Raw genomic sequence first — 23,971 nt, 5'->3', positions numbered from 1 at the left:
GTCCGGGGATTGAGCTGGCCACTCTAAGACCTGGATACTGTGCTCCTGCAGCCAAGTTCTACTGGCCTTGGATGTGTGGCAAGGGACATTATCTTGTTGAAACATCCAGTTTTTACCTCGACGGAACAGTGCACGCGCAGAAGGGAGCATGTGGGTTTGGAGAATGGTCCAATACTTGGTAGAGTTCAATGTGCCATCACAGACAGTGAGATGACCAACACCAGCAGCACTCATGCATCCCCAAACCATGATACTGCCTCCACCATGCTTGACAGTAGGTACTGTACATGCTGGAGATAATAATGTCGCCTGGCCTTCTGCGTACCCTCACATTAGTAGGAGGAAGATAAAACTGGAAACTGGACTCATCTGACCACAAAATCTTCTTCCAATTCCTGGCTGTCCAGTTCTTGTGTGCCTGGGCCCAACGACGCCGGGCTAACCTCTGTCTCTCATTGATCAGGGGCTTCTTGATAGCCTTGTAGGACCTTAAGCCATGATCTAAAAGTCGGCCACGTACAGTGCGGGTGGAACACTGGACACCAGTTTGGTTTGACCACTGCTGCTGAAGCTCCTGTGATGTCATTCGGCGGTTTTGCCTGCACATGTGGATCAGGATGCGGTCATTTCTTGCTGAAGAAACCCTTGGACGCCCAGATCTTGGTTTGTCTTCCAAGCTGTTGGTTCGTCTGTATTTCTGCAGAGTGTATCCAACTGCTGAAGGACTGCATCTGCACTTCCTGGCTATCTGGTGCCAGCTGTACCCTTCCTGGCTGAGAATCTTTATCTTCAGGCATGTTTCCTGCGTTAGGTTCCTTGTTTGAGCCATTTTTGTGTCTGAAGAACTTTCAAATGTGCTGGCTTTATGTAGACACGAAGCTTGGCAACAAAAATTGTGTCTTTTAATAAAAAGAACGACCTTCATCACTGGTACCAAAATGACCCAATACTCAAAATTTCTTATGTATTTTTATGGAATCAATCAATTTTAAGTTTTTAATGGCTTTTTTAGGATTTATTTAGTATTTTGGCTGTGACTGTACTAAAAGAAATTGCACTTGAAGACCTAAGAGTGATTCTTAATGCAATATTTCACAAATGCATGAGGTGTCCGAAAACTTTTTTCCACCACTGTATCTCTCCCCGACCTCTTCGCAGCCCAAGGTGGCGCGCGCCAACGCCACCATCTGAGGGCTGACAGACACGACATCAGCCTGCCTGCTGGTGGAGGAGGCACCGGGGTACCTATCCGGTGCTCTGGGAGCGGCCCGCCCTCCTGAACCTCAAGCATCAACACAGTCTTGGCGGCCTCACCATGATCGTCCCTCCACATGCCTTGGAGGAAGAGGGGGGTTTAATGTCTTCAGTAGTGTCCCCTCCCAGGGGCGTGACGGTGCAGAGCGTCCGGGGTTCTGTTTCTTAGCTTAAAACCCTCTGTCTGCGAACCTCGGCCTCCAGAAGCAAAACCAAAAACTGTCACAATTCTTAGCGGTGGATCGATGATAAACGCAGCTGGGTGCGAGAACTAATGTCATCTGTGAACAGCTGATTTATTCAAGTTTCTCACCAAAAGCTACATTTTACAAGATTACATTGAACACATCATGAGAATGTTGTAATTTCCCTTCGTCCAACTCTGATTTTTACTTGAGAGCTTAAACACCTCACAGTGTAAATCAATGTAAACCTCTGTGAGCTGTTGGCTGTGTCCATCAGCTGCTGAGAGGTAACAATGACTAGCTGCTAACAGCTAACAGCTAACTTAGCTAGTTCTCCTCCTGCTGATGTCACGTTCTTTCTCTCCGCTCACTCCTCTCAGTTGTGTCGTGTAGTTGAGTTGTTTGACATGATAATGATACAGCGTGTTTTGGGGTTCACGTGGCGTCAGATAACTCCGCCCACCTCCCCCAGAGAGCCTATATTGCCTGTGACCCCTGGTTTGGTCCTTTAAGTTACTTCTTCTCTTCTTCATAACTCAGTGAAACGTGAACACACAGACAGAGAACACATCATTTTAGATTCAGTGTGACTTCCACTTCCTGATGACATCATTATCTCTAATGTCCGTCTAAAATAAACGTCCATAAATCCTCTTAGAAACCACCAAAGAACAGACACCGCAGAACCTGCCTGAGAATCTTCATGTTTTAACTTCCCATCAGTGTCACAGTGACCCAGTGACAGCTGTGTGAACGTACGTGGGTTCACTGTGAACAGGAAGTGCTGACTGATAATTCGGCTCACTTTTGATGGTGCTAATTCGCTCCATGGCAACAAAGCATTGTGGGAAGTGTAGCTGTGTACCTGGGTAAGGCCTTTCCATCCAGCTGGTGTTTCCTGAAGGTCTCTGTGTACTGAGGAAGCTCCACGCTGACGACCAGCCAGTCCACCACCTGCTCCACCGTCCAGTTATACACTGGGACACAGAGACAGAGACAGGGACAGGGACAGGGACAGAGACAGGGACAGAGACAGAGACAGAGACAGAGACAGGGGCAGGGACAGAGACAGGGACAGAGAGACAGAGACAGAGACAAAGACAGGGACAGGGACAGAGACAGAGACAGAGACAGAGACAGGGACAGGGACAAAGACAGAAACAGTTAACAGAAACAGGGGCAGTTAACAGGTTAACATCTGCTGGGACACGTCCGTCTGTCTCGGTGACCATGTGTCCATACTGTCCCTGCTATAAATAAACATGTTCTTCTTTTTGACGTCACGTCTGAGACAAACTGAGCCGGAAAATTAAGTGAAGCTGAAAATAGGATTTTATTTTTATCTCAATGAGCCGTTCTGCTCGTTAGTCCCCTCTGTCTGTCTTTCTTTCTTTCCCTCCTCCCTTTGTTCCCTCTTTCATTAATTTACACTTCAGTCTTTCTTTCCTTCCTTCTGTTCTTCCTTCTTGACTTAGGCCACTTTTGTCTTTCTTCCGTTCCTTCTTCTTAACTTACTTTCTCTTTCTCTCTCTCTCTCTTTGTTTCCTAGTTCTTTCATCCTTTCCTACTTTTCTTTTGTGTTTCTTTCATCTTTTTTTTTCCTCACCATCTTTTTTCTTCTTTCTTTCCTATTTCTTCTTTCCTGTCTTTCCTTTCTCTCCTCTTCCTCTTTCTTTCTCCTTTCCCTTTGTAGTTTTTAATTCCTTTTCACTTTCAACTTTCATTTTCCTTTCCTTCCTTCTTGCCTTGTTATATTGTATTTATTCCCTTCCTCCCTTCCTTCTTTCTTTCTTTCCTAACTGCCTTTCCTTCTTTGCTTTCTTCTTTCCTATATATCCTACCTATCTTCCTTTCTTTCCTTCCTTCTTGACCTATGTCACTTTTATTTCTGCCATTCCTCCTTCTTTCCTTTCTTTTGTTCTTTCTTTCTTTCATTCCTATTTCTTTTTCCCTTACTGTCCTTCCTTCCTTCCTTCTCTTTCTTTCCTTGTGTTTTCTCTTTTTCACCAATCTTTCCTTCCTTCTTCCTTTTGTTCTTTCTCATCCCTTCTTGAATTATCCTTCCTTCCTTCTGTCCTCCTTCCCTTCTTTTCCATCTCTTGTTCCTTCTTCCCTTCTGTCCTTTTTTGTATTCCTTTCTTTCCCCTTCTTTCTTTTCTGTCCACTTTTTCTGGCCTTCCTGTCTTCCTGTCTCCTTCCTCCCCTCCGCTCTTCATCCCTTTCTCTTCTGCTCTCCTCCTTCCTTCCTTCCTTCCTTCTTTTAAAGAACCTTCCAGAGCAGATAAATCTTATATCTTCTGACGTCTTTAAAACAACATGAACCTTAAAGTTCGGATTTCTAAAAGGAGGTTTGGTTCTGTGAGTCGAGGTGATGATGTCATTGTTTTGTTTACAGAGTAAACAAACGCTGAGCGGAGATGATGCATCGCTGTTTGTGTTTACTGAGAGGAAACCTCACATCTCTTTGGCTCATGAGTTCCTCTGATGATGTTTGTTGCTGTTTTTTCCTTCAGCTCAAACAGACATCTGACTGTTTGTGTGAAAATGGAGGAACTTAAACATGCTGCCGGTTCTGTTGATGCTAACATGCTAACATGCTAATGCCAACATACAGACTGTTTATGAACCAATAAGACGACAGAAAACAGAATTAGTTCCTTTAGAATTAATAGCTGTATGACTCCGCCCACCAGTCCACCCTGTGGTTGTATGACCCCGCCCACCAGTCCACCCTGTGGTTGTATGACCCCGCCCACCAGTCCACCCTGTGGTTGTATGACCCCGCCCACCAGTCCACCCTGTGGTTGTATGACTCCGGACACCAGTCGGAGTGATGATGACCTTTGACCTTTTGACCTTCTTTATTTTATCCTGTTAGACATTTGTGTCAAGTTTGGTCATAATTAGTGGATGAATTCTTGAGTTATGGCCAAAAACATGTGTTTTGAGGTCACACTGACCTTTGACCATCAGTCATCACATTCTAATCAGTTCAATCTTGAGTCTAAGTGTAGGTTTGTGCCAAACTTCAGAAAATTCCCTCACGTCCTTCTTCAGATATCAGGTTCACAAGAATGAGACAGATGCAAGGCCACAGTGACCTTGACCTTTTATCTTTGACCACCAAAATCTAATCAGGTCATTCTTAAATCCAGGTGAATCTGTGCCAAATTTGTAGAAATTCCTTTGTGGCGTTCTTGAGATATATTGCATTCTCAAGAATGAGACAAATGCAAGCTCACAGTGACCCTGATCTTTGACCACCAAAATCCAGTCAGGTCATCCTTAAGTCCAAGTGGACGTTGGTGCCAAATTTGACAAAGATTCCATCAAGGCTTTCTTATTACATATTACATTTCATATTACGATCACCAGAATGAGATGGACACAAGGTGATACTGACCTTGACCTTTGACCACCAAAATCTAATCATTTCATCACTGACTCAAAGAGGACGTTTGTGGCAAATTTGAAGAAATTCCCTCCAGCCGTTCGTGAGATATTGCGTTCACGAGAATGAGACAAATGCAAGTCCACAGTGACCTTGACCTTTGATATTTAACTACCAAAATCTATCAGTTCATTCTTTGGTCCAAGTGGACGTTTGTGCCAAATTTGAAAAAATTCCCTGATGGCCGTTTTGAGATATCTCATTCAGAAGAATGAAGTAAAGAATGACAGTTATCAGTTTGCAGATATCTCTGGATAATGTCTCGTCGGTGCAGCTCTCACCTTCAGAGCTCTTCCAGGTGCTCCACATGTCCTCCACACTGATATGCAGGTCGGCTCGGTGGAAGCTGCTCTTTGCAGCTTTGGGGTCCTGATATTTCAGATCCTCCCTGAGAAACTGAGGGGGGAGGGACGGTAGAGGGACAGAGGGGGAGGGACGGGGGGTGAGACATCAACAAGAGGATTTTCCATCAATTAGTCTTCACTAAGGACAGTCAGAGTCTCTGTGAGCTCTGCAGGCTCGCAGGAGAAAAGGACGTTTTCAGTGCAGAAAGAAGGACAGTATTCTTCTTCTGGTGTTTCTGTCTCACCTCGTCCGTCTCCATGGTGTCCACCGTGCCGTCTGCGTCGTCGTCCATCTGTTTGTGGATGCTGCAGATCGCCTCAAAACTCAGGAGCGAGTTTTCATCCTGACAGAGCTGCTTGTCTATTGCACACAGATCTATAACACAGGAATACAAATATTATTATTGTCATTATTATTATTATTATTGTTATTGTTGTTATTACCAGTAGTACTGTTATTTTGATGATTATAATACATCTCCAACAGGCGGAAGGTATCAAAGTATATTAGTGTGCAAGAGGACATTTTGAGAAAATGAAAATGTTTTTTTTAAAAGCAGAAACCTGCTGATACAGATTTGCTCAGATTTAGTTTAGTATTTGTAGGTAATAAATACTAAATATCACTTCTGTGGTCTCAAAAATAATCTCCTCTCATAGGAATTTTCATCGAGCATGCAAGCACACTGCAGTGTTGTGTTCCTGCCCGTCCAGCAGGTAAAGACTCTGAGTCTGTGTCAGTTTGACAAACGTCTCCGTTCCCTGGAGCCAAAAACAGCAACAGGACGAGTAAACATCCATCTTTTCTGGCTGCCATCTTTGTTTGGGTCAGAGAACGGAGACACATCACAGCTCTGCTTCACTGAACTCCTGAGAACAGTGGAGGAAGAATTACTGATGACTGTTGAAGTAAAAACAGAAATATCGTGCCATGAAAATACTCTGAATTTATTATTTTACATAAAGTACAAAAGAGACACAGTAGAACTTTCTAAAGACACGCTGGGAAAGTAAAGCAGAGGAAAAAATGCAGCAGAGTGCAGTAAAGAAAGAAACCTGACAGCAGTAAAGAAACCCAGAAGAGGACGGTCAGGAAAATAAGTGCAGAAACTTACAGAAACATACAGAAATGTAAACAGCAGTAAATAAATGCAGTAGAGTAAAGAAAAGTAAAGAAACAATAGAGTAAAGAAAGAAACCTGACAGCAGTAAAGAAACAAAGTGGACCGTAAAGAAAGCAGCGAGTGCAGAAAAGAAATTCAGGATAGAAACGCAGTAAAAGACACACAGTAGAGGACAGTGAAACCAGCAGCAGTGTACAGCAACAGCCTCAGTTCCTGTTAGCCTCAGTTAGCAGCTAGCATCCACCGTCATCCATCACATCACACTATATTCTACTGCTGCCGCCGTTGCCATGACAACAGAGGCCGTTTTAAACAGATCAGAGTGAGAACTTCATTCATGACTACATTTGGTCATTTCAGCCTCCAGAACGTCTCTGAGAGTCTCTGCATGATCGCTCAGCTGAGAGTGTGTGTGTGTGTGTGTGTGTGTGTGTGTGTGTGTGTGTGTGTACAGTTTTAAATGTTGTTGATTTGTGAGTCAAACTTTAAATCCAGTACCTGTACTGTCACACTCCCTATTTTCAGGTAAGTCCTTAAAAACTCTCCAGCTAATTCAGAATGCAGCAGCACGTGTACTAACAGGAACTAAGAAACGAGATCATATCTCTCCTGTTTTAGCTTCTCTGCACTGGCTCCCTGTAAAATCCAGAATTGAATTTAAATCCTACTGTAACTTATAAAGCTCTAAATGGTCAGGCTCCGTCATATCTTAGAGAGCTCATAGTGCCATATTATCCCACCAGAACACTGTGCTCTGAGAACGCAGGGTTACTCGTGGTCCATAAAGTCTCCAAAAGTAGATCAGGAGCCAGAGCCTTCAGCTATCAGGCTCCTCTCCTGTGGAATCATCTTCCTGTTACGGTCCGGGAGGCAGACACCGTCTCCACATTTAAGACTAGACTTAAGACTTTCCTCTTTGATAAAGCTTATAGTTAGGGCTGGCTCAGGCTTGCCCTGTACCAGCCCCTAGTTAGGCTGACTTAGGCCTAGTCTGCCGGAGGACCCCCCTATAATACACCGGGCACCTTCTCTCCTTCTCTCTCTCTCTCTCTCTCTCTCTCTCTCTCTCTCGTATCCTATTACTGCATCTTGCTAACTCGGCCATTCTGGATGTCACTGACTCGGCTTCTTCTCCGGAGCCTTTGTGCTCCACTGTCTCTCAGATTAACTCATATCACAGCGGTGCCTGGACAGCGTGACGTGTGTGGTTGTGCTGCTGCCGTGGTCCTGCCAGATGCCTCCTGCTGCTGCTGTTATCGTTAGTCATACTTCTACTGTTATATGATTATTGTCACATATGTATACTATCAGATATTAATATATACTTTCAACATATTGTACCACAACAGCCAGAATTATAATTATAATATTATTACCTTCATTAATATTGTTGTTAGTAGGGATGGGCATCAATTTTCGATTATCGATAATTAATTGTTAAGGCTTTTGATCAATCACAAATAATTTTGATCGATAGTCGCAGTGTTTCCCCTACAATGCCTGGCATAGGTCCGGCGAGCCGCCGTGCCAACGAGACCCCCGCCGAACCTACGCCAGGCAAAAAATCAGAAACAGATGGAGGCTCTCATTGCTCTCCAAAGCCTCGGCGGCTTCCCTTGAGGCCTCTGAAAACACTACACCATTGAAAGACGGAGGTTTTGCTGAAAACTGAAGCCTGTAACTCTGGCTGGCAACGGCTGTAAACACCCAGGGGTGAACTGCGCATGCGCGCCATTCTTCCTCTTTGGCCTGAGGGGCTGAAGCTCAAAACTGGGGCAGCAGTGCTCTCTTGCAGCGACAGTCTGCAATGCACTGTTTTGTTTTCTCTTTTTTGAAATACTCACTTATCAGTTAATCAATAATTGATCGTTAATTTTTTTGATGATCGAATAATGAATTTTGATTGTTTGCCATCCCTAGTTGTTAGCTACTCTCATTACCGTCTGTCCTGCATCTCTCTCTCTCTCTCTTTCTGTCTCATTGTGTCATACAGATTACCGTTAATTTATTATGCTGATCTGTTCTGTACGACATCTATTGCACGTCTGGAAGAGGGATCCCTCCTCAGTTGCTCTTCCTGAGCTTTCTACTGTTTTTTCCGCCGTTAAAGGGTTTTTTGGGGAGTTTTTCCTGATCAGCTGTGAGGGTCATAAGGACAGAGGGATGTCGTATGCTGTAAAGCCCTGTGAGGCAAACTGTGATTTGTGATATTGGGCTTTATAAATAAAACTGATTGATTGATTGAAATTGGTACTGTCACACTGTGGTACTGATGCTTTTACGTTAAATATTTCAGTTGACAACAGCTGGAGCAGATTCGGTGCAGCAGAGCTGTAAGAGGTGGCTGTCTGCATGCTCGTTCTTCTTCTGTACATGTGCAGACGCCATGCTCGTAAACTTACAGTGGGTAAACGGGCACCGTCCAAAATACTGATAATAAAAACAATTTATGCTCAAAAAAAGACTTAAAGGGCCAGTGTGTAAAATGGGTTGAAAACCGTTGAAAACAGTGACATCAGTGGTCAAATTCTAGATTGCAGGGCTCACTCGCTCACCCCTCCCGTCGGGTAAATGATGGTGGCCTCGTAGGGACAAAAAGCCTTGCGCAGACACAAGTTTTTCAGGAGTAGGTCTATCTAGCGACGAGGTGAATGTTTATTTAGAAATCTAAACCATGTTACGATATTGTAATGAATCCCTCACGAGCAGGAGACCAGAGAAGCGTTCGGGAAAAAGGCCCGTTTATTTGAGCACTCCAAAAACTCCGGTAACACTCCACTCCGTCCCAAACTCTGACTCTTCTGGCGTAACAGACGCACTTCATACACACATACTCGTTTACCATACCTAGCGGGTACCCCCTCCCCTCTCTGCTCCACCAATCTCCAGCCTGCACACTGACTGACAGCGTAGCCTGTAAACAGAGCTCAGCTGTTTATTTAGCCTAGCAATATCTCCGGACTATAGTAGCTGCAATGGACGACTCTGAACGCAATTTTGAAGAGTTTCTTGTAGCGGACACAGACCCAGAGCCATACCTGTTTGAGCCGGAGCATACAGATGAGGAACTCTATGTGTTTGATGCTGAGTGGGCGAGAAGAGAGGCTGAATGCACAGAATGGGATTCGGTGCTACCATTGTTGAGGAGATATATCATCAGGAGGAAAAGCGCCGCAGAGAGTGCATCACAAGGAGTGAAGTTACGTCTTCTTTTCCTCGCAGATGACGGTTTGGGTTCATTCTCTCCTGTTGCGTGGTAAGTGTGGTCCATTCGCAAACTTTATAACTAAAAAAACTTTTCACTACTCTCTATCGACAAACTACTAACACTCTCTGCTGTTTCCTCCTTCTTCTTCCTTCCTTCCGCTGTCTTCGTTGGTTTATTTATACACGCGAAACGCGTTATCTGGCTGGCTGGATTGTCCACTCGGTCTGCCGTACATACGTGGCGGTGCAAGATGGCAACCTCTCTAAAGCAAGGCCCTTGCTATATATATATATATATATAAAAGCATAATTATAAGGCTACAAAAACCAAACAAATTTTATTTTATAGCGATTATACACTTATATAAACATATTAATGAGTAGAATATTCAGATTCAGATTCAGATTTGACAATAAACCATGCCAAATATTACACACTGGCCCTTTAAAAACGACAAGAAATGAGATAAATCCTGAATAAAAGCAGACCTAATACAATAAAGCCCAGATCCTCCACAAGACACAGGGCCTGAAAACACCCAGCAGGGAGCACTTTGGAAACTGTTGACCTAGTAGCAGAAATCAGTAGCTAATGTTAGCTAACGTTAGCTAGTAACGTGCTTTAAGTGTAATCATCAAAAGCTCAAAGTAAATTCTACGCACAGGTGACCAGTGTAGAGATGCTGAAGTATGTGTAACGTGGACTCTTAGATAGATTAGGTGAGTCCTCTGGCTGCAGCATTTTGAACTAGTTGAAGTTCGGAGAGGTTTCACTGAGACTGCGATACATCCAGTTACAGTCGGATGGAATGAAGCGTGGATGTTTCAAGATTCTTAGCAGATAAAAAAGATCCAGCTAATACAAAGCTGAAGAGAGCACGACCGAACTGAGCTGTGTGGTAATTTGGGTTTTAGACCAACGAGGCGTCAAACACTTTCCCCTCGTAGTTTTGAATGCAGTGTTTTTAAGGTGTTGTCAGTTCTTTATCTTAAGTAAACACTTCAAGTACTTCTACCTGCGGTGACCTTTGACCTGCTCAAGTTTGTTTTCTGATGGAGCCGCAGCCGATTCCAGATGTCAAACAATTCTGACTGCAGTTTAAATATCAGCTGTTCAGTGTGTGTGTGTGTGTGTGTGTGTGTTGCCTCTTTGGGTAAATATTAGGACAGATTAGAGATCAGACAGATACAGTCAGCCTGAGTGGAGCTAACTGGCCTGTTTGGTTTAAAACAGACGTCTTCATATTGGGAGAGTTGATTGGGAGGTAGAGAGAGAGGAGGCACAGACACTGGGTCAGGTGAGACAGACAGGTGCATGCAGGTGTTCAGGAGGTTAGTTACAGTAGTTTGGACCAATGATTTGTCATCATCTATTCGAGGAGGACAATAATGTAGTTCAGTAACTTCGTAATGTGATCACACAAACTTGATACACATAATTTTAGATTAAGTGTGACTTGAACAAAGGATGCCATTACATCCAATGTCCATTATGAAAAAACTAGAGTTACTGCATCGTGGTTGTATGACTCCGCCCACCAGTCCACCCTGTGGTTGTATGACTCCGCCCACCAGTCCACCCTGTGGTTGTATGACTCCGCCCACCAGTCTACCCTGTGGTTGTGTGACTCCGCCCACCAGTCCACCCTGTGGTTGTATGACTCCGCCCACCAGTCCAGTGTCTCTGACAGTCTCCATCCATGTCAGTGAAAACATGGATGCTTCACACACAGAAGATCTATACAATCAGCACAGTTTCAAGATTAGAGTCACCAATTCAGTATCTGACCAAATGTCTTAAAACATGATGATGTCACAGTCAAGCTGACCTTTGACTTTTTGGATATAAAATGTCATCACTTCATAATTTTCACCTTTGACCACTAAAATCTAATCAGTTCATCTGTGAGTCTAAATCTGGATGTTTGTACCACATTTGAAACAATTCTCTCAAGGTGCTCTTGAGGTATCACATTCATGAGAATAAGATGGACAAGGTCACAGTGACTTTGACCTTTGACTTAGGACCACCAAAATCTAATTACTTCGTCCTTGAGTCTAAATAGACGTTTGTGCCAAATCTGAAGAAATTCCCTCCAGGTGTTCTTGAGATATTGCATTCACAAGAAGGAGACAGATGCAAGGTAATGATGACTGACAGATCAGTGCCCTACGACCTTCACCTCTGATCTATGACCCCCAAAATCAAATCAGTTCATTCTTAAGTCCATGTGGACATTTGTGCCAAATCTGAGGAAATTCCCTTAAGGCTTAAGATATGGTGTTCACCAGTATGGGGCGGCTATCACCAGTTCAGAGGCATGAAGAGGCTGCAGAAGCTTCCCGAGAGTCTTTATGTTTTGAAGTTTTCTTCAGTGTCACACTGATCCAGCGACAGATGTCTGTACGTCCATGAGCACACTGTAAACAGGAAGTGCTCACACATCATTCGGCACAAACGAATATAGGCAAAATAAATAACGGGAAGTCAAGTTGTAGCCCACAGGTAGGTGCTGAACTTCGATATTTAGACGTAAACTTTGGTATTTTTCAACCCGGACTCTATGTTCCTGTTCTTTGGTGACACCGCAGCAGCAGCAGAACAGGCTGCAGTGTAAACACTCCGAGCGCCCTGTCAGTCCATTAACAGTGTTTGTTTTTGTGTTTCTGTGTTCTCAGATTGTTTTACAAAGTCTGCGACAACACTGTGGAAAAGATCCCTTCAGAGGAATGGAACACTTTTCTCGGGCTGCCCCCTGATAGTTAGCCAAGCGTTAATCGACCAGAAAGGTCATTAGTCTGCAAGATTTCATTGGTCACCTAGTCGCAGAAAAAAATGAATAAGTAAATAAAAAACGACAAACAAAAAAAATGTGAAACTGTATCAGGAGCTGCGCCTTATCAAAATAAATCCAAACCTATATGACTGGACCATGTGGGAGTTTAATCTGAAAGGACAGACACAGGAAGTGTCCACGCTCAGCAGTCATACAGGAGTCAGGTTCATTTCCAGGGCTGGTACCTGCGGTTATTCCACAGGCTAGTTAATAACATGTCGGGCAGGAAATCCAAAGTGTGGGATCATTTTGAGAAGGTGAAGGACGAACCCAAGGTGATATGTAAACTCATCTTCATTGGTCGACTACAAACATGACGTATCATCTGAAACATGGAAGTAGCTACATGCCCATTAGCCCACAGCGTCATTAACAGGCGGCTCGCTCAGTGTGTGACGTGCACTTGGAGATAAAATATAGGCCTATATTAATGAAGGTTCATTAGTACGGTTTGTATTTCTCTGTAATGTAGCACAGTGTTAACAATGTTACTGATACTATTCTTTCTCACACCTTCAACTCAAACCACCAAAATATATCATTTAATCATTACATTCATATCAGACACATGCAGGAGACTAGTCCACTGATGGACCCTGATGAGGACTGTTGGTCGACTAGGAAAATCATTAGTCGGGGGGGCAGCCCTACATTTTTCCTCACCTGTTGCTTGTTCCGATCTTTTGTGAACAAAACTCGCTAAAGAAGTTTCATTCTGAAATCTCAGACTTTTCCACATTGATGAAATTAGCTAAATATTCAGCCAAGACATTGGAAATATTTTAGAAAAGAGTAAGATACACTCTCTGTACTCCAACACAACTATTACTGCTACTCTATACAACTCTCACTCCACCATTGTCCTCCTGCAACAAATCACCTCTCCTGAGGTTTCAGAACGAGACAGATTCAACCGAGTGAAAAGTACAGCACAATGTTTCACATCTCTGCAGGGATCATTTCCATAATGTTGTCAGAAAATCATAATAACAACCTGAGCCTTTTAATGACCTGGGGCCTGTATCACGAAGCAGGATTGATGTCTTAGCGAGGTAACTTCAGGGTTAACCCTGGGTTTTCGGTCTCACGAAGCCGGTTCAGTTCTTATCGGGGTAGATCACCATGGTAACTTACTCTGAACGGCTATCCTGCTCCGGAGCAGGGTAAGTTCAGGGTTGAATCTGATCCTATAAAAAGCACCACCCACTGGCCAATCAGCTGTTGATGGCTGACAGAAATGCAGCCCAGTCATGACGGGAAGTTTAATTCATTTGATTGATTTTGATTTGAAAGTTTATTTTGAACATTAAAAAGAAAAGAAAGCAACAACAACAGACAATGAAAAGACTGTTCACAAAGGAGTGGAAAGAAGTGGAACTTTCATCCCAGCCCTTCATAAGAAAGAAACTGATCATTAGCGGACACTTAATAGCACCATTAATTAGTGCCAACATTTTGTTTTGTTGGAGGAAATGATCCCTGTTAAAGATAATGGGCCTAACTGACAGCTTTGCTGCTGGAAATGTGGAAAGTAGCCTATCATGTCTACACTTCATGGTGTTTGAGGGATTTTCCTTTTTGTGTTTTAAAGAGGGACACTAGGTATATTTCTGCACAGCTGTTAATTTCTAACACAGCTCAATATCAGGATGATTTTATTCAGACTATCAGTTTGGTGTTGATATGATTTAATTGTGGCGTCAGCTTTAAGCTTTATTGTAGCATATATAACGTTATGACAAAGAAGACCAGTTTATCAGACGCAATGATGTTAGTCGCTAATTGTAATACACGCAGTTCATCTGCGCAGCATTGATTTCATGGGATTCAAGGGTGTGATCAGTGTCAGATGTACAGGTACAGGTACTGTAGCTACTTGAACCAGTGATGAGTCATTTAACCTACACATCATTTTATTTGCTGCCTTGTGTTGTCTTGATTTTTCCCTCTCTCCTCTATTTCTTCTTTCCTCACCCGTTTCTTTTCTTCTCTATTATATGATTTCATTGATGTTTTGACAGGGGAATTTCTTTGATAAGCTTTTAGTGGCTTCTAACCTCTCCGGCACTTTTCTTTTTTAATCTTGTAAATGTTATACTGTCTGTTTTTAACATTATGTGCAAATAAACTAATCTAAACTAAAACTAAACATTATTCATCCCGTTATGCGTTGCCACGCATGTTTCCTCCTCCTGCAGCTGCCACAGTGTTGGCCTTTTCTCTAATGCTGCTTTTCTCCTCCTCATATTTTAGTAGAATTAATCTCTGATCCTCACATGAGAAATCCTTTTTTTCCTCACATACGGCGCTCTGTGAGGACGCTCAGTGACGCTCAGTGACGCTGCGCTTCTCTCATGATTGTGATTGGTCCGCTGCGTGCGCGTTCACGGCTCTTGATAAAGCAACCCTGGGTTGAGTTACCGAGTTGATATCCAGCGTCGTGATACCGATTATCCTGATTGACATTGTTAGGGTTAGTCAACCCAGGATAGGTCTGGGTAACCAGGAAAGGTTGATCTCGCTTCGTGATACAGGCCCCTGGATCGACGGGCCGCACCTTCACCGAGTGGTTATATCGTAGCCTGTTTCGCCGCTGCAGCTCTCTCAATGGATACAGAGTCAGATTTATTATCAAGTAGGTTTTCACTTACAAGGCAAAAATAATATGGGCCCGTGTAACATTAGGTGACAGATAACTTCAAGTTGTGATAAATTGGTTAAATTTTTTTGTTGTGAAACTGCTTTGAGTGTAAAAATGCTAACAAGCTGAAAAATATAACAAAAGGTTTGTATCTTTATTTTTCCTAAACCTAACCCTTCGTAGCTTTAAACCTAACATACATACCTTTACTTTCCTAAACCAAACCTAAGTAACTTGATTTCCCTAAACTTAATCTACATAACTTTACTTTCCTGAACCTAACTTACGGAACTACATTTTTTTTGTCTGAGGGGGGATGATTTACACCATGTATATCATGTAGTGCTGTCAGTGGGTGAAATCTGATGCAGAACTACAAATTAAATGCTATAACAGAGGTATCTCCACAGCTGTTAACCCTTTGATCTCAGATATAAAACCAGCTTAAGTTTCCCTCTCATCTGCTGAGACGGCCAACAGAACACCACAGAAGAAGAGTGAGAGGTACAGCGAGTGACAGGTGAGGAGGCAGCGTCTGTTAAAGGTCTGAGGATTAACATCAGCAGCTGTGAGGATAAAAATACTGAGATAATAGAATTAAAACAGGAGGAAGGTCGAAGTCAAAGTCACACACTGCACATCAGCTCAGCCTGAACACACGCCAACACTCCACTTCCCATCATGCACCTTTAAAGAGTTTCTTCTTCTGACAGAGAAACTTCAAAGTGAATATTCTCCTAAACTAGAATTACCAACTATGGTTTGTATTCCTCCACGAACCAGCCAAGTTGCAGTAACAGTTTAAATCCATGTCTGTCAGACTCATGTGGAGCCATGACGACAACCCTTCAAATATTGCTGCAAAGAAACTACAAATTCTGCAACATGGATGCTTCACACACAGAAGATCTACACAATCAGTTTCAAGATTAGAGTCACCAATTCAGTGTCTGACCAAATGTCTCCCCTTCTGTTCCTGAGATATGACGTTAAAACATGATGATGTCACAGTCAAGCTGACCTTTGACCTTTTGGATATAAAATCTCATCACTTCATTATTTTATCCTGTTGGACATTTGTGTGAAGTTTTGTCATATTTAGTGTGTGAATTTCTGACTTATGGCTAAAAACATGTTTTGTGAGATCATACTGTTTGACCTTTGACATTCAACCACAAAATTTACTGTACTCCTCAGTCCAAGTGGGCATTTGTGCCAAATTTAAAGAAATTCCCTTAAGGTGTTTGTGAGATATCGTGGTTACAAGAATGAGACAGATAAAAAGGTCACACTGACCTTTACCTTTGACCATCCAATCGGTTTATTGATGTGTCCAAGTGGACGTTTGTGCCAAATCTGAGGAAATTCCCCTCAGGCTTTGTAGAGATATTGGGTTCAAAAGGACAGGATAGATGTATGGACAGATGGACAACCTGCACACAAAATGCCTCCAGCCATGGCTATCATCAGAATTAAGGCATAAAAAAACTGATTACCAAATTCTAATTCATTCATCTTTGAGTCCAATTGAATGTTTGTGCCTAATCTGAAGAAATTCACTTAAGGTGTGTGAGATATCGCATTCACAGAAATGAGAAGGACAAGGTCACAGTGACCTTGACCTTTATCTTCTGAAATCCTATCACTTCATCTTTTAGTCAAAGTGGACGTTTGTGCCAAATCTGAAGCAATTCCTTTGAGGCATTTTGTGCGATATTGGGCTCACAAGGATGGGACGTACGTACGTACGTACGTACGGATAGAGAACAACTTGAAAACATAGTGCCTCCAGCCATGGCTATCATCAGCTCAAAGGCATAAAAAGACTGATTACCAAATTCTAATTCATTCATCTTTGAGTCTAGGTGAACGTTTATGCCAAAATTGAAGAAATTCCCTAAGGGCCTTCTAGAGATGTTGCATTCATGAGAATGAGACAGACACAAGGTTACAGTGACCTTTGACTTATGACCACCAAATTCTTGTAAGTTCTTCAGTTTATTCTTGAGTCCAAGTGGACGTTTGTGCCAAATTTGAGAAAATTCCCTCAAGGTTTTTAGAGCTGTTGTTAATGCCATATTTAAAGAAATTCCCTCAAGGTGTTTTTGGGATATTATGATTATAAGAATGAGATGCATGCAAGGTTACAGTGACCTTTGACGTATGACCACCATATTCTAGTGATCTCTTCAGTTTATTCTTGAGTCCAAGTGGACGTTTGTGCCAAATTTGAGAAAATTCCCTCAAGGCTTTTTAGAGCCTTTGCGCTGACGAGAATGAGATGGATGCAAAGTCACATTGAGATTTGTCTTTGACCACTAAATTCTAATTCATTCATCCTTGACTCAAAGTGGATGTTTGTGCCAAATTTGAAGAAATACCCTCACAGTGTTCGAGATATCGCATTCACAGAAATGAGAAATACAGGGTCACAGTGACCTTGACCTCTGCCCTCTAGAATCTTATCAATTCATCACTGAGTCCACAGAGGCCAAACTTGAACAAAGCACATACGGACAACCCCAAAGCTCCTGTGAAATTATGATGTTTAACTGTAACCTTACGGTTAAAGCCTGTTACATTACTGTGATATAACACTATGTATTTGTAATTTACTGTATTTAACTGCATGAATTTCACAATAAAATTCTGAATTTGTTTAAATGTCACAGTAAAAGCCTGTGAGGTGATAATAATTTATTGTGAAATATTACAGTTACATGTTGTAACTTCCTGGAGATAATCTGCAGTGTAGCAGATATTTTTTTAACAGAGATCTTGTTAGCGTCTCATTCTGAGACTGAAACTGTTAAATCAAAAGTTGTGGCCTGTTTCCTTTCACACTTTGAGAAGTGATGTCACTGACATATGAGGACTCTCCTCTCTTCCCATTGGCTCTCAGACCTGACGGCGGGACCCGTCGCCTCCTCTAAACGAAACAGAGACAGAAGTCTATTTCTGTCACGTCCAGGAAGCTGTGGTGAGCTGCTAGCAGCTAGCTCCCACGCTATCTCTGCTGCACACACACACACACACACACACACACACACACACACACACACAGAAGGACAGGATGTAGTATTGTCTCTGAGGCAGTGGAGGAAACATTGAACTCCAGTGAAACACTTTTTTCTTCTTCCCTTCAGAAATGTTTTCTTAAGTTACCATGACGTTACACCAGAGACACATGAAATTTTCACCAGCGATTGGAAGTCCTGTGCACGTTCTGCTCAAGAAACAAGTCGCCAGTTGGCCGGATGGGGGCGCTATAACAAAGGTTCAACATTCTATTTTTTAAAAGGACACACCCCGACACACCGTAAGTCTGATTGACTTGAAATTTGACACGCAAAGTGCAGCTCAGTGTGGGAAAGACTTTTGTCTCCATTTAGCTGTAATCTCGATATTCAGGTCAAAGTCACTGCTGGACGCTCAGTAATGGAGGGTGTGTGAGGCTGATATGAACTCAATCACTTCCATGGTGTTAAATTATCCTGATGATCAGTGTTACTTTTGCATCATTGGGTCCACAGAGCAGTCGCTCTGAACACTTTTGGCTGCAGAGTAGGGCTGCCACGATTAGTTGACTAATCGATGACTAATCGACTATTAAAATAATCAGTGACTATTTTAGTAGTCGACTAATCGGTTTGAGTCATTTTTCATAGAGAAGTACTATAAAAGTACCCCAGATTACTCTTACTGCAGCCTCTTATGTTCAGATATTGGCAGCTTTACACACTCTCCCATGACAGTGAACTAAAACCCTTTGGCGTGAGTATGAAACAAGACATTAGATGACGTAATTTTGGGGTTTGGGCGAGACAGACCGACATTTTTCAACATTTTAACACATTTTTCGATGAAATGATTAGTCAACTAATCGAAGAAATAATCAACAGATTAGTTGACAATGAAAATAATCGTTAGTGGCAGCCCTACTACAGAGCGTGGCCGAATGGCCGACTACTGGTGTAGCGCGAATCCGAATGAGGATAAAATCATTTAATCTTGTGGATCTTCAGTTTGCAAATGCTCTGGCGACAAACCTTCAGCTGGTCAGGATCAGTCAAAGTTATGTCACGACAGAGCGTTCATTAATCAAGCTCCGCCCACTGTACCCAAAGAGTCCAGTAGAGGGCGGAGCCTGTGCTTATAGAACCAGGGTTACAACACTGTAACCTTTGTTTCCTACCTGAGGCTGTGTTGCTATTAGAGACCAGATGATGATGATGATGATGATGATGGTCCAGGTGGGCCTGGTCACTTCTGTCCAATGAACTCTGAGCCCCGACACACACACCCAAGATGCACACACACACCTGCCACACACACACACCCTCCATGTCTGTGGAAAGAGAGGAAGAAACATTTCAAAATAAAAGTCACATTTATGAATTAAAAATCATCCCGTCTGCATCATGTGACTCGTTCCATAAGCATGAGACATTGTTCACTGTGTCTGTAACGAGTCACTGTCACTGACCTGTCTCATTAGATCAGTCTAAGAGACGGAGCAGATTTTATTTTCCAACAGGACTGAAGTCCTTTAACGTTTGTAGCAACATATTTTACATCTTTCACCAGGCTGCTGCAGGCTGCTGGGAGCCAGTGACACAAACAAACTGGTCCGACTGGCTCTGTGCTGGACCGACTAACAACACGGCTGCGTCTCTTTGTTGTTGATTTGTATCTTTGTGGTCGTTTCGAGTCTCATAAAAGTTGTTGTATGTTTCTTTGTGTCTTTTAGGTTGTTTTGTTCTCTGTTAATTACTAAATAATTAACAAATACATTCTAAAAATTAATAAATAAATTAGTGTGTATGCAGGTTTTTTAAATGCAGGAAACCCCTCTGAAAACAGGCGATAGATTCTTTTCTTATTGCCAGAGGACCAGAGCCGTGTCCAGCTCTCTGCAGACGAGTACCTGAAAAAAGGTTAGTAAACAGCAGAGAGCAGCAGGAAGGCCAGTGACAATGTTTCCGTGGTTACTTCTTTTTCATAACTCTGGTGTAGTCTGTTTATAGCCTAATGTTGGCTCATGACCTCTGGAGACTGCATTTAGGCTTCAGAAATCATGACACTGGTGTTAGTGAAGATTATCTTGCTGAATAAAACATGTGAGAGCTTATTTTCTGCAACAATCCAAAATCCAAGGGAAAATTCCAGTTGGCTTTGTGTCAGGGGAACCAGGCGATGCCAACTTCAGGGTCGGCCTATAAAGAAACATCATCCCTGCAGCGCTCTATGTGAAAAGAGTCTATCGCCTGTTACCAGTGGATTTCTCTGTGCTAAGAAATCCCAACTACAGATTTTAACAGTGACTTCAGACAGAGGTTTTGGTGCAGGGCCCCGAGCCGGTGGACTTGTTCAGTCGTCCATGTATCATGACATCAAGTCGACCACCCATCAGCTCCTGAGGGTTGTACCAGTGTCTCACAGCTGGTTGGGGGCAGGAGGACGTAACACAGACCGTTATCCGTCACGTCAACGGAAGCAAATAATTACCAGGATGATTAAAATCTTGGCAGCTGACTCTCAGAGTTAAATAACACTGAAACGTTTTACTTTGAAAACTGAGTTCATTCGTCTTGGAGTTTAAATAGTCAAGTTCAAGTTGTGCATTTTGGGAACTTTAGTTCAAGATAATATAAACAAGTGTGTGTGTGAGTGTGTGTTAGTGTTCAAGGACTCAAAATTAAATATCAGTTCAGATCTAAAACTCTACAAACATAACACATAAAGAAATTATTTTCAGAATTAACAACTCACAAAGGCACACTAAAATGAACTTAAAAGGGCACAAAACAATGGACAGATGCAAAACAACCATGCAGGGACACAACATGACCAGAGAGGGACGCAAAATGACCAAGACGCAAAACAATGGACAGAGCAAAACACCCGTAAGGGGCACAAAATGATCACATTTAGGGTTGAAGCACCCTACAGTCAGGAACAATTCAGACCTTCAACGAGTCCAAATATCTAGGTGTTTTACTTTTTACCTCTCATCTCTTCAAAATAATCATGTTACATGATATTTGTCATGTGATGATGTGTTGATATGTTGATGCTTTCATATAATATTTACACATCACAATGTTTGACAAAAGAACATCACGTTTAAATCCGGAGAACAAACTGAGGAGGCGTTCACTGTCCTCTGATGTCAAACAGCCGGAACCAGAAAATCAACTTTTCTTGAAACGAGTCTAAATCGTTAAAATCCACTGTAACATCACCTGTACCTGCACGTGACCAGAGCCACTGAAACACCAGGTGAATTATTTCAGCTTCAGCCTCAGAGGGTCATTAATCTGCTTCTGTAAACTTCTTCTTCTGTGGTTTTTCTGTTAAATACAGTGTTTGTTCTGCTCAGGTCGGACAGCTGTTCGCTTTCACACCGACAAACAGTCGTGCAGCTGCAGAAAAACGCGCCTCAGCAGCTGCACTTTGTTTCAGACTCGATGCGGACAGACGGCTTTTAAAGGCATCACTCACCTCTGCAGCAGCTGCTCCTCTAATCCATCGATCAGCTCTGATCAGCTCTGATCGATCTCAGCACAGTGATCAGAGAGAAGTGTTGAGTGTGATGATCTGACAGTTTGTTCCTCACTTCTCCACCCCGTGACTGAAACGCAACAAACTGCTGCTGAGGAAAAAAAAAAACTGACTCATGAAGAGTTCCGCCTGTGCTGCGTTCACGGACCCGGAAAACCCCCAGAGCTCAGAGATTATAGAGTGAAAAATGATCCCAGAATCAGGATGAGACACAACAGCCACAGAGACATGCAAAACAAATGGTCGGAAGCTAAACCGCCTCAATGGGACACAAAACAATTGAAAGAAGCAAAACAACCACGGAGGGACACAAAATGATTATACAGGGACACAACCTGACCACAGAGGCCAAAAACATGTTGTGGGGTCACAGTAACCTTGACCTTTAACCAAGAAAATCTAATCAGTTAATCCTTGGGTCCAAGTGGACATTTGTGCCAAATCTGAAGATCTACTTGGGGTATTGCATTCTCAAGAATGAGATAGACGCAAGCTTACAGTGAACTTGATTTTTGACCTTTGACCACCAAATTGTAATGAATCCATCATTCAGTTGAAGTGGATGTTTGTGCCGAACTTGAGGAAATTCCCTCAAGGTGAAGCTGAGATATCAAATTCACAAGAATAAGATGGCCACAAGGTCACAGTGACCTTGATCTTTGACCACCAAATTCTAATCAGGTAGTCCTTGAGTCCAAGTGGATGTTTGTGCCAAATTTGAGGAAATTCCTTCAAGTTGTACTTGGGATATTGCGTTCATGAGAATGAGATGGACGCAAGCTCACAGTCACTTTGGCCTTTGACCACCAAAATCTAATCAGTTCATTCTGAGTCCATGTGAACATCTGCGTTTAAGATTTTAAGAAAATTTCCTCAAGTTGTACTTTAGACATCACTTTCAAAAGAAGGAGACAGACATGAGCTCACAGTTACCTTAGCATTTGACACTTCAGTTAATTCATTATTTAGACCGAGTGGCTGTTTGTGCCAAATTTGAAGAAATTCTGTCAAGTTGTATTCGGGATATTGCGTCCACGAGAATGAGACAGACGCAAGTGCATCCTCATATCTATGTGGACGTTTGTGCTACATTTGTTCAAGTTGTTCTTTAGATATCACATTAACGAGAAGGAGATGGACGCAAGCTCAAAGTGACCTTGATCTCTGACCACCAAAATCTAATTAGTTCATCCTTTAGTCCAAGTGGACATTTGTGCCAAAATTGAAGAAATTCCTTTAGTTGTTCTTAAGATATCACATTCAAAGGATGAGAGACACAAGGTCACAGTTACCTTGATCTTCTTTGACCACCTAAATTGTATCAGTTCATCCTTGAGTCCAAGTGGATGTTTGTGCCAAATTTGAAGAAATTCCCTCAAGATGTTGTTGAGATACCTCTTTCACGAGAATGGGACAGACAGATGGATTGACAGCTTGAAGATATAATATCTCTGTTCACAGCTGTTGCACATGTGGAGGCAGAACAACATGTCATAATGAAATTTGTCGGTAACTTCCCAAATTAATGTAAATGAAATACAAGTATAGTAGTGTGTAAACGTCTGCATAATTGTTACACAAACTTTACTTACAGTCACAGTTTTAAGTATCGAGAGCTCAGACTTTACAATAAATACGTATCGTTAATGCATCTTCACTAAAATGCTTTGTTACCATATGAAATATTTAATATTTGTAGTTAAATTTAAGCATATTTTTTATGATAATTTTGAGTGTAAAGAATACATAATTTTTTTTTAACACTGCACTGTAACTTTTATTCATGAATTTTTTTGGCTCTCAATATATGTTACTTCTTTTTGTTTCCTATTCTCGCTCTTTAAGGGCTTTTTAATTAATTTCTTTATTTTTATTTATCTAAACATGTTATTTTGTCTCATTTCTCCTCCAGTTGTCTAATTTCCAACAGCACTGGAAGGCAGCATCTCTGTGCAGCAGCGGTATGATGGCGCCACCTTGCGGCCACAGAGAGGAGGTGCAGGTGAACAGCCTCAGTTGTTCTCAGGTCAGTGCTGAGCTCAGCTTTAATGATGAATTTCAAAAGTTCAGTGAAACGAAACAAAAAGTTGAAGTCAGTAAAATCTCGAACAAACACGTCGAGTTATTAAATTAAATCTGCAACAAACATAAAATGTAAAGAAATTATTTTCAGAATCAGATTTATTACCAAAACAGTTTTCACTTGTGCAATGACTCACAAATGAGCACAAAACAATGGGCAGAAGTAATACCATCACAAAGGGACACAAAATGATCACAGAGGGACGAAAAATGAGTACAAATGAGCACAAAACAATGGACGGGAACAAAAAGACACAAAAGGACACAAAATGATCATGGAGG

General features: G+C 42.2%; 1 protein-coding gene and 1 long non-coding RNA gene across 3 annotated transcripts in view; both read right to left on the bottom strand.

The window, feature by feature from the left end:
- Positions 1-21,695, bottom strand: part of LOC125897768 (stromal interaction molecule 1-like) — a 38,229-nt gene extending 16,534 nt beyond the window's left edge. For both annotated transcript variants that reach the window (XM_049591144.1, XM_049591145.1), the window contains exons 1-5: positions 21,548-21,695; positions 19,239-19,391; positions 5,480-5,610; positions 5,172-5,286; positions 2,305-2,416 (exon numbers count right to left, since the gene is read on the bottom strand). In XM_049591144.1, coding sequence (XP_049447101.1) covers positions 2,305-2,416; positions 5,172-5,286; positions 5,480-5,610; positions 19,239-19,389 — 509 coding nt within the window. In that variant the 5' untranslated portion in view covers positions 19,390-19,391; positions 21,548-21,695. The remainder of the gene's footprint in view (positions 1-2,304; positions 2,417-5,171; positions 5,287-5,479; positions 5,611-19,238; positions 19,392-21,547) is intronic.
- LOC125897785 (uncharacterized) overlaps positions 1-23,971 on the bottom strand; it is a 181,063-nt gene that overhangs the window by 23,862 nt on the left and 133,230 nt on the right. The window lies entirely within an intron of this gene.

This window comes from Epinephelus fuscoguttatus, linkage group LG12 (assembly GCF_011397635.1).
Source record: "Epinephelus fuscoguttatus linkage group LG12, E.fuscoguttatus.final_Chr_v1".
Classification (NCBI taxonomy): Eukaryota; Metazoa; Chordata; class Actinopteri; order Perciformes; family Serranidae; genus Epinephelus; species Epinephelus fuscoguttatus.
Note: the sequence above shows the minus strand (reverse complement) of the source record. Positions and strands in the feature narration are given on the sequence as shown.